Raw genomic sequence first — 11,925 nt, forward strand, 5'->3', positions numbered from 1 at the left:
TGACCCTCATATCTATCTCTTGGAAGTATTGGTTCCGTTGTTTATTCCCAGATATATACGTATGTGTAATTCCTTTGGAATTAAGTATGATTTTGGTATATATATAATGATCTTTTGGATTCTTGACAAATATTCCTTGAACTCTATATATGTGTGTAAACCTTTGATTGGTAGCATTTGTGCTTCGGCTCCGAGCTTTGACTCCATTAGATAGGTGGCGTTTGAGCTTCGCCTTCTGATTATTTATGATGGTTGAGCACTAGCTCTATTGGATAGGTGGCATGAGTTGTGGCTACTTTGGATAGGCAGCATTTGAGCTTTGGCTCTATTAGATAGGCGGCATGAGCTTCGGCTCCACTTTGGTGTTGTGGTTGGATTGGTGTATCGGATGGACTGGTGACCCGGATGTCATTATTGTGTTAGTTTATTAACGAATTCATTTACACAAATTTTTAGCTTTAAGTGGACTTGTATTGTAGATAACACATGGTTTTGTAGAATTTTTTATTGCTTAATTCAGTTGTTATACAGTGAACTACGGCCTAAACATCGTTGTGTGGACCATGATCGTCGAATGAAATTGTAGTAGAATTAAAATGATATTTTAGTGTTACTATAATGAACTAGTGTATGTGAAAAATTAAACTAAAAAAAACAAAACACATTATTGTCAAATGAAACTGTAGTATAATTAAAATGATACTTTCGTTTTGCTATAATGAAATTAGTGTGCATGGAAAATGAAACAAAAATCCAGAGTCATACAATAACATATATTGTCAAATGACCAGAAGTGCAATTGAAAAAATATTTCATTACTATGATTAAACTAGCGTGTTTGAAAAATGAAGCACGAAAATAGAGCTCAGACAATAATATAAATTATCAAATGAAATTATAGTAGAATTGTAATAATACTTTAATATTGCTATAATTGCGGAGGGAAAATGAAACTTAAAAACATAGTAATATTGTCAAATGAAACTGAAGTGTAATTAAAATAATATATACTTCATACTTCACGGTAAAATTTGCCGAATTAATTAATAAGATAACTGGTACATCCAATATGTTGGGTAGGGCTGTTAGCGAACAGAGTTTTCGACAAACTACTCGTGTTCGAGCTCTGTAAGCGTTCGTTTATGTTCGTTTATTAAGGTAAACGAACATTAACAAACAAAATTTAGAGTTCGGTTAATAAACGAACAGAGTCTGAACAATGGTAAGCTCGTTTTTTAAGTGTTCGCGAATAAGCTCGTTTGTTAAGTATTCGCGAATAAGCTCGTTTGTGTTGGTTTAGTAGTGTTTGCGAACAAGCTCGTTTAGTGTTCGTTTAATAATGTTCGCGAACATGTTTACAAACATATATAATTGTTCGTGAACGTGGATTATTTCTTGTTCACGTAGATTATTTCTTGTTCACGAACAAATTGTGGTCACGAACATGTGCATGTGTTTGGTTATTAAGTGTTCACGAACGTGTTCATGAATATAAATGAACGTGTTTGTAAACGTTTGCGAACACGTTCATGAATGTGTTCATTAACGTTAACGAACACGTTCGTGAACGTGTTCGCGAACGTTAACAAACACTAATGGACGCTTAACAAACGAACACGAACAGGATTTTCAAAAACCTTAACAAACGAACACGAACACGAACACTACAAAATCCTTAGCAAACGAACACGAACAGCCTCCGTTCGTTTATTTTCGGTTCGTTAACAGCCCTAATGTTGGGCCTTGATTTTGGACTGTGCCATTAGTAAGATTAAACATCAAAATAACTAGAAACACTAGTACCCCTAATTAGAAAGGGTGATTGTCCATTTGTCCTCCAACCCAAGAGTTTTTATGCGGGGTTTGAATTGATTAACCTGTCCATTGAACGTGCAAATAGTTGATCAAATGAAATGTGATGCGCATCAGCCAGCAGTGAAGTAGTCATCGTTTATGGGGTCAAGAAATCATCCCAGAACTAATTTTTTATTGATAAGAAACTAAAGTGAAAACATAAGATAATAGAGAGTAATTTTGAAGAGAGGTTGTTTGTTGTCTAGACAGTTGAAGACGATGATGGGACTGATTTTTTACTCTGCCCAGACATTTGTCTTTAGGCCTTGTGTGTGGTAAATACATGAGCGGAAACTTGTATTCATGGTCTATAAAAAAATTCGTCAAAGAAGTAATAGTAGGAAACTGAAACCGAAAAATTATAGAAAAGGAAAATAAATAAATAAATTGTAGTTGGATCGGTCATGACTAGTTGGCTTACGGTCCAGTTAGCTTGTTTCAAAATTGTATGTTCTTTTTTAAATTCTTAACTCAATAATCTTAATGTATTCGTGTTTAGTATTATATTGTTAATGTTGTTATTGTGTTAGTTTATTAACCAATTCGTTTACACAAATTGCTATATTTAAGTGGACTTGTATTTTTTTTATTGAACTTGCAAATAGTTGATCAAAGGAAATGTGATGCGATGGCATTATGATTATATTTCTTTTTTTTTTTCATTATTTAATTTAGATATAAGGATTATGATGATGGTGATCATGTGCAGAGGTAGTCATCATTTGTGGGGTTAAGAAATCATCCCAACACAAATCTTTTATTGATAGGAAACTGAAAGTGAAAACAGAGGATAACAGAGACTAATTTTGAAGAGAGACCATAGACCAGAGACCAGATTCAGGTACGAGGTTGTTGGTTGTTGGTTGTTGGATGTCTAGACAGTTGAAGATGTTTTTCTTATTCTTCCCAGACAGTTGTCTTTAGGCCTGGTGTGTGGTAAGTACATGAGTGTGCAGTCAGGATTTTTCCTCTCCAGCCTGCAAATTAAACCTGTCAGCAAAATTCCCAGAAACCAACTAACCATACCTTCAAATAATCAAGCAAATGTAATAAACTCACTCGTAACCCAACAGAAAATAGTGAAGAAAAATGGAGATTTCAAGTTTGGCAAGGTCGTTTCCTGGGCACAGTCTGCTTCCTGCTCCAAATGGAAGAAATTCTCCTGCTTTTGGTATCAGATTCTGCACCAATTTCAATTATTGTCTATCTGTCATACATTTCCAACAATAATGTTTTGGGAAAACAAAAGATGGATTGTTAAACTTACATCCCATCTGGAAGGATTGAATGCAAATGGGTCTTCATATATCTCCTCATCATAGTGAGGACCTCTAAACCACACCAAAACTTTCCATCCCTCTGGAATTAAATATCCGCAAACATTCACATCCTTCTTTGCCTCTCGGAACACCATTAGAGAGAACGTTACGTAGCGAAGTGTTTCATCAACCACCTTGCAGCAGCAAATTAAATACAGAATTATATATTATGTGTCCTGCCTGCCATTTGGATCAGCAATATAAAATGAGAAGAGATAAAGGAGATTCACCTTAGACAGATACTCCATCTGTCGGTACTCTTTCAGTGTCAAACCCTTCTGACCAGGAGGCATATTTCGCACGATTTCCTCTTGCTCTGCCTGCATTATTATCATAAGCTGAGGAAATAACAAACATCTTTGGAAGAAAAGAAAATTAAAAAAATTTCCAAACCTTAGCTTTTTTAAAGGCCTCAGGGTGGCTCTGCAGAAGCAGAGTAGCCCACATTGTGATATGGCCCGAGGATTCATGCCCAGCATTTAAGTACATCACCATAATATCAATTATTTCCTCGTCATCCAGCATTTTCCCATTCTCATCTTTAACTTCCATTAGTCTATCCATCATGTCTTTCTTCTTCTCATTCAAACCGTTTAAGTTGTTCCTTTTCTTCTCTCTTCTTTCATCCACTACGGATTGAAAAATTGCCACCAGCCTTTTTCGCGCCTAACAGATAATATTCAAAATTTAATTTTGCTTCCAATTACATTAGCTAGCTAGAAAGCTAGCAAGGGAATTGAACAATAATAGCTACATACCTTGAGTGCATCATAGTAAACAAATCCTGGAAGGTTAACTGCCATAGCTCTAACCCCATAGTTGAGAGTTGTGTATTCCCTCTCCAAGGCCTCTCTGACCTGTTTACTCTCTGCCCCCAAGAAAATGTACACAATTATCGTAAACGTCAGCTTCCGAAGCTGTGTCAACAACTCTATCTCTCCCATGGAAGCCCATTTCTCCAGTGCTATCTTCACATTTTCTTCGATGTACCCAATGTAAAAAGACAATGCATCATACCCATTCACAGGGGCCATTGTCAGCTTGCGCAAACGCTTGTGCTCTTCGAAAGAAATGCCAACGAAAGACTTTCTGCCTATGAGTTCCGTGGTGGAAGCAGGCCACCCAGGCTTAAATGCTTCATCATCTGTCAGAACTCTTCGGCTCGCCTCCGGTGTTGTAACGATGATACTCGGGCTACCAAACATGAACACCTTGTACATCCCAGTTGCTCCATATCTGCACACCACATTTTATTTTGTATGCAGCCCAAAATTAAATATTCTCGATTATAATCCACAACTGAACTGAACTGCTAAAGAATTAATTGTCATTATATGTACCACATCATATCATTTCTGGTTTTATTCTTTTCATTCATCTTTTAAATTTTTCATACAAGCAAAAATATAAAAAGGCATCAAAAGAAGTAAGAGATTCAAGAATTAATTTTCAGTCATCCAATATTATTATTATCGCCTCAAGGGCGTGCCACCAAACTCATTGCAATAAATTAAATTTAATGTTATCAGATCAATTCATTAATTGGTTAATAAGAAATCATTCATATATATACCTACTTCTTATCTTACTCGGATCTTTGTATATAATAGCTATAGAGAAAGCTAAGTATGAATCCAAGAAAAGAAAAAGTGGCAGATAAAAGACAAAGAATGGCCTGCTCATTTCTTGGACGAGGTGAAACCAAATTCGGTTTTTGTTTTCTTCCAACCTCGCTAGAGACTAGAGTACAAGATGGAAGAGATGATGATGAGCTGAGTTGCCATAATCTTTTAGAAGGGAACCTTCTTTAATTTATTTACAAACAAATTAAATGACTTAAAACCATCTATGGGCTGATCAACTGTACGTACTTGTTCATTATTGATTAATAAGCATTATTATGTTGTAAATTACACCAAATCACACATAAAACATGCATCTTGCTTAGCTTAGTTTTCTGGAATTTTAGAGTACGTAGAAAAGCTAATTATTTAAAGGTAGAACCTGGGTTTCATGTAACTCTGATCTTAGTTTTCACACGTGAAAATGCATGTATACTTACTTTTTAACTGCATGTCGGTAATGATACCCGAATCGTATCATTAAAATCAAATTTAGCTCTATACATACTTCCTTATTTTCCTAAAGTGAAATTAAGTATGAATGTTGCCGTTCAACTTTTTATCCTAGATGAAAGAGAGAGAGTACCTGGAAGCAAATGAGGATGTGAAGGAATCTGGGTTGGAGGACTTGAAAGCTCTTAGGAAAGGCCACATGTTGCCAATGAAAGGCAAACCTAAATCACCTGGAGGCAAACGCAGTCTCTTCTCATGACCAAGCTTCACTATCTCATAGTACCAACAATTCACCCTTCTAAGCACCCACCAAATGATGCTTAAACCCAGAACCCCAACCAAGAACACACCCCACCCCAACTTCAAATCCAACTCCATTTTCTTCCTTCCTACCGAGCAAGCTATGTAATCTAACCAAATAATTAATTCACTCCAACTCGCCCAACACAACCTATTTCTTTCTTGGTTCTAATTCTGCTCCCCTGTTCAATTTCTCACTATTTATAGGCCCGGGAGATATTAATATTTAATTTAGGATTTGAAGGGTTGGTTTCTCAGGAATATTGGGTTAAGTGCATGAGCTGATTCTTGAGTAAACTTGAAACTTGGAATATGATATTGGGTTAAGTGCATGAGCTGATTCTTGACTAAACTTGGAACTTGGAAGGGCGTATTGATACATACACAATTTAAATACTAAATGTTAATAATTTACTTTTTAAAATTTTTACAATTTGTATACTACAAATACACCATCTTAACATATATATAATTGATTACATTGTTTTGTATTCACAAGTTCCTTTTAAATACTGCAGTCAATTTCAATATTAAAAATGCACAATTTAATTTTTTTAAAAGGGAAAATTGCATTTTTATCCCTAAATTATAGGGTAATTGCAGAATTCGTCCCTAAGTTATGGTAATACTCACTTTTCGTCCCTAAGTTCTCATTGGCGTTGCACTTTTCGTCCCTGAGTTATTCAAATTGCAAATTTTGTCCCTAAGTTATCATTACGTTGCAGTTTTCGTCCCTAACTTAAGTTTGCAAACTTCGGTAAATTTTCGTTTTAAAAAATTTTTAATCGAACTTTTTCAGTAAACTTCGTTAAAAAATTGGCATTGAACCGGAAAAGTTCGATTAAAATTTTTTTAAACGAAAATTTACCAAAGTTTGCATAGGGACGAAAAGTGCAACGCAATGATAACTTAGGGACAAAATTTACAATTTGAATAACTCAGGGACGAAAAGTGCAACGCCAATGAGAACTTAAAGACGAAAAGTGAGTATTACTAACTTTTTTGAATACTAATAACTCTATTACAATGCAGTATCTGTTCATAACTACTTTCTCAACCTATTGAAGCACAAGAGTCAGTATTGCCTCCACTGAGGCTCGAACCCACCACCTCCCGTATAAAGGGAAGGGTTTGATGCCACTGGACCACAAGGTCCTTCGCTAATTACCCTATAACTTAGGGACGAAAAATGCAATTTTCCCTTTTTAAAATTTAGTACAGTTGTTATGTGTTTTGACTTATAAGTTTTTTTTTTTTTTTTGAGTTCTACTGACTCTGTTACAATGTAGCAGTTGCCTCATCCATGTGAAAGTGTTAATCGGGACACCGGGTGCCACTTGACCACAAGGTATAAACACAATTTACATTCTAAAAGTTCACAATTCCAATACTAAAAACACGACGTAGGGATATACCCTTTGATGTCACTACCGGTCTCCGAACCAAAGTTCACCGAGGTTTCGGAACGTGTAACTATGTTGTCGTTCCGACCATTCAAATGTGCTCCACGAGCAACATTCATAATTCCACTTAATTAATCTACATCGCGCACCTTCAGTTTATAAGAATGGCGCACCTTAAGTGATACAAAGATGCACCTTAAGTGTTAGAACAACGCACCTTAAATGTTAAAATGGCGCACCTAACTTTTGTTCAAAAGTTTTGTTCTTAAGGGCATGAGTGAGGGATCTGGCAGACCCCATAGTTCAAAAAGTTTGTTCTTGAGGGCCTGAGTGAGGGGTCTGCAGGCCCCTTAGTTCAAAAGGTGCGCCTTAAAAATTGACATTTTTGCTCTTAAAAATAATTATTTCATTTATTTTTATTCTCCAACCAATTATTACTAATATGTATGAAAGATCACGGTTCGATACGAACCTAATCGAACACTGTAGCAATTGAACCTAAATAGTATGGACGGTTATGGTTACGATTCAGAATCGAAAAATAAAATAAAATAATTGTTGAATTTAGACTATTTTTAAATAAGAAATAAAATTATAAAAATAAATAAATAAGTTTTGATTGGCGATTCAAAATCGAAATTGGAAATCGTACCGATTTATCAAAATAAATGTTTGATCATTTTCACTATATATGACTGTGGTTCAGTTCTGGTTCACAGTTCAACAATTATTTAATTTTATTTTTTCGGTTCTGAATCGTAACCAAAATCGTCCATACTATTTCGGTATGATTGCTACAGTGTTTGGTTAGGTTCGAACCGAATCGTGATCATCCATACATATAAGTAATAATTTGTTGGAGAAGAAAAATAAATGAGATAGTTATTTTTAGGGGGAAAAACGGCCACTTTAATAACACATGGGGAGAAAAGTGCTATATGCACATAACATAGGAAGAAAAAGTGTCATTTTTCCTAAAGTATATTATTCTAACTCATAAAATACATTATCTTTCCCAGACGGTTTATTATTCTAACACATGAAGTACATTATTCTAAAACATAAAGTACATTTTTCTAACTCATAAAATACATTATTTTATCCCAGAAGGTTCATTATTTTAACACATAAACGGTTGAGCAGATCACATTGTTATTGACTAACAGAAATTTTTTATATGTCAAAACGACGTCGTTTTGGACCGTGGTCCACACAACACGCAATAATTTGCGCTTATTTCAGTAGCCCTAACCTATCTTATTGTGGGGCGGGACACTCGCGAGTTTTAACCCACTTTGAGAACCCTAACTAGAATAGGATCCTAATTTGCATCTAAGTTCGTAGTAAATATTATTGACTAATTTTCTTTCTCAAATATAATCCTCAATGATGTATGTCTCTTCCTTTTTTTTAATAGCTATTACTATATTTTAATAGATATTTCATGTCTTGTTCCTAATCTAATTCCTAGGAAAAATAACAATAATATATTAGAAATTAAACAACATTCCTATTAAAGTTTAATGAACCAAACAACTTACTTAATTTTGTTAGATAATTTAATTTTTATATTTCCAATATAAAACTAAATTTCTAGAAATATATTTTCAGAAATATAATTGATGAGAAAATATTAGACGTTTTTCTTGAGTGATTATTAAATTTATGGGAGGGGAAGATTATTTTCTCCCTTTTTTTTTTTCGTGGCGAGAATATAACACTATCCTAAATTTATTGTGAATAGCCGAGTTTCAATGGAGCTTTGTATTTTCTTTCATCGTGTTTTACGACAAACGGTGTAAGAAAAATTGACTTTGACCATTGGTCAAAATTGAACTCCATATCTGTTTATCTCGAAGTAATAGCAAAGAAGAAGACAAAAGTGGATTTTGATCGATTGATAGGGCCCTTCAACGGTTGAACCTTGTACTTCCATCACCGACGAAAGACATCTCTCCAAAATCAATCGGTAATTTTCTGCCGCTTCTGTTAAGTCAAACCGTTTTCCTCTTATTTTTGTTTCGCCTGTTGTATTACGATATGCCTGTTGCTAAAAGTTTTTTCCTCTTATTATTATCGAATATCGATGATCATGGGCATTGAAAATGGTTTGACTTCAATTTCTTCTGAAGTATAGTTATGTTGGTTTTTGCTATTTTCGATGAGGATTACTAATCTGATTAGCAAGCTGCTGGTAGATAGTTTAATTTAGGATTTTATAAATGATTTTTAGGTTTCAAGGGTTCGTCTGTATGTATGTGCTTTGGTTTTTTGATCTTGATTTCCCTCAAAAGTCGTGTCAATTTTTGTCAAAAATCTTTAAATGTGAATACATAAAAAGAAGAGGTCATAGAAGAGTTCTGTCAATGGCATAAGAAGTTGTTGGCTTTGAGGGTCATCGAATGTTATGATTTTATTGAACTTTTAATGTTTTCTGTATGCTCTTCCTTGGCTGTGCAAGGAAGTTTGAGCCTTTAGGTTGCTTGCCTCTTTTCTGTGATGGTTGCCCTAGAGATGCTGATTTAATGTAGTTGGTCTATAAAAGCTTAATGTAGATAGGAATGATGTGTAAATTGGTGTTCTTATTGGAAATAATTGGGGTATGTTGATTAATAAGGTTATCATCAGAGACTATGACTTCATGGGTAAAATTCTGAAGATATGATTATGAATTATGATAAGACCTGTTGAGAAGGTAATTGATGACCCTTCTCCTTAATTCAAGTAAATTGTGAAGTAGCAAAATGTTCTTGTGTGAGATAGGTGAAAGTAGTTCCCATTAGGCAAACTGCAATTGCTCTCCTTTTTCTTTAAAGAAAACAGCAAGTCCATTAATGGAAAAATGAGGAAATGTGAACACCTCTTTGATTCTCCATGTATTGAAGGCTTATTGGTTTCCCTTCAGTCTTCATCCATATGACAACTTGAAACAGAGAGGACCACCTCTATATCTCCCTCCTATCTCTGTTAATGCTAATTTAAGTGATTTTAGGTGTAATGTTCTTTTTTCTTGATATTTTCATTGCTGGAGGGAGACTTAGGAGAAGGGGAATGGGAATGAGCGGACTGGGGGATTTATTCTAATGATGTGGTAGCAATGTATTAAATTACATAGGTGGTAATCAATTGTTAAATAACCAACACAAGTCATGTAACTATGTAATTTTTTTTTTTTTTGGGTAACGTAGAAACCTGCCGCTACTGTTCGAGGGTGTGGGTAAACCCCCGTCTTGTGGTCCTAAAAAGGTAAATGACCACAAGGAGGTAAACCAACGTAGGTTGCCTATAGTTGACTGGCTCAAACCAAGAAGATCAATAAGTCGCTCCCTTTGAGACTCAAACTTATAAACCTTGTAGTTACCAAATCAATAGCCACTATGTAAATTTGGTTTACGGTTTACATTGTCATGATCAGTATTCTCATTTTTCTGGCAGGCTGCTTACAATTTGGCATTTTCTGGGTTACATAGAATTTGCTAGCACTCTCTCTGTTATTATTTTCATTGAATGACTTATTGAGGAGAAGCCAGTTAAGATGGTTTCAAGTTTGATTCAAAATTGTGTACTTTGGTGGATGCAGGAAATTTGAATGATAATTTACTAGGATGGAAAGTAGTGGCTGCCGACCTTAAGAATTGCACTAAATTGTTCTCCATAAATTTTCCCAAAATTTGAGAAGAACTAATAATGCTTAAGTAAAGCTTTCTTAATCAATTTTTAAAGAAATAAAAAGATCAAATCTGGAAAAAAAAACGAAAATAATTCTGTCTAGTTGAAATTTTTTACTGTAATAAACCAATTACAGATATAACAGAAACAACTAAAAAGTTAGCTAATTTAATTCACCTTGGTTTGTGGCTCAACCCAAGGCAACTCAAATAAGCCTTAGTTGTGGTTGTACACACTGACTCTGAAAAATAATAAAAACTGAAATAAGATTTCAGTTGTTTATGCCATTTATGCAGTCTCCTGATTGCTTCATGAAACAGGGCATTTATGGATAAGAAGAATCCAGGCAAGGAGGTTTGTGATGAGGACTTGACTCGGGAATCGCTCATTGCAATATCTTACTTAGCACCAGAGAAGGAACCTGCTTCTGGCTACAAACCTGAGGATTTGACTAGTGACCCCATTGCCAAGACTAAAAATGCTGAGGGAGATGACATTTATAGATCTAAGCTGATTTCAATATCTTACCAACAGTCACCCGACCCCAAAGATCAACCGGTGTCACCTGGAGAAATCAACGGCTAGCTTAACTAGTTACTTCATGTTTAGTCTGTGTGTAAAAACACTTTATGCAATATGTTCTGATTTGAAGATAAAGAAGTGGTGGATGCAACAACTGTGTTTTCATGGTGTCAATTTCATCCAATCATCTCATGTAATCAATATTACAGAAAACCCAACATTCACTTGAAATCATCAATGTGAAAAGCCTTAGCTTTTTTTTTTTTCTTTTTTTTTTTTTTTTTTTAATACTTGGTTTTCTTTTTCTTTCTTTTGTCACAGGAAATCCTAATGATGCATAGTGTAATTGTGGATTTATGTCATATAATAAACCTGACTCTTAGCCTTTTTGTAAGAACAGTATTTTGATTTGGAGACAATATATCATAAGGATACCATATATGGCTGATTTTTCTCTAAAACCTTTCTGTAACAGGAGAACTAGTATTTAGTAATCCAAACACCAAAATACTATGTGCCTTTCCTGAAGTGGTTTTGATGTGTTTAGGATTATGGTACTTGTGAAGTTGTTATCATCCACTTGGAATATCCAGATTACTTTGATGAATGTTGAATAGGTGTGTCATTGAATGCATCAGAAGCTAAGGCAGATCTTAATTTGGCTTTGCTTCTAATCTAAATGACAACTTTCTAATGGTGCAGCAATGCGGTGCTTGTATTACATTGGTATGCCATATCTGTGCTTGTATTAAATGGTGCAGCAATGCGGTGCATGTACTACAT

At 34.8% G+C, this 11,925-nt stretch overlaps 1 protein-coding gene and 1 long non-coding RNA gene across 2 annotated transcripts; one reads left to right on the forward strand and one right to left on the reverse strand.

The window, feature by feature from the left end:
* Positions 1 to 2,705: 2,705 nt before the first annotated feature.
* On the reverse strand, positions 2,706 to 5,626 carry LOC116030480 (ent-kaurenoic acid oxidase 1-like). Its single transcript, XM_031272737.1, has 7 exons — positions 5,382 to 5,626; positions 3,932 to 4,409; positions 3,567 to 3,839; positions 3,404 to 3,493; positions 3,122 to 3,307; positions 2,914 to 3,035; positions 2,706 to 2,831 (listed from the first exon to the last, which is right to left on the reverse strand). The coding sequence occupies exons 1-7, from the start codon at positions 5,624 to 5,626 to the stop codon at positions 2,729 to 2,731; spliced, it is 1,497 nt and encodes a 498-aa protein (XP_031128597.1). The 3' UTR covers positions 2,706 to 2,728.
* Positions 5,627 to 8,716: 3,090 nt separating this feature from the next.
* LOC116028699 lies at positions 8,717 to 11,407 on the forward strand. Its single transcript, XR_004100196.1, has 2 exons — positions 8,717 to 8,920; positions 10,941 to 11,407. It is a non-coding gene; the product is annotated as an uncharacterized LOC116028699 (long non-coding RNA).
* The last annotated feature ends 518 nt before the right edge of the window (positions 11,408 to 11,925 follow it).

The sequence above is a fragment of the Ipomoea triloba genome, chromosome 9 (genome assembly GCF_003576645.1).
Source record: "Ipomoea triloba cultivar NCNSP0323 chromosome 9, ASM357664v1".
Classification (NCBI taxonomy): Eukaryota; Viridiplantae; Streptophyta; class Magnoliopsida; order Solanales; family Convolvulaceae; genus Ipomoea; species Ipomoea triloba.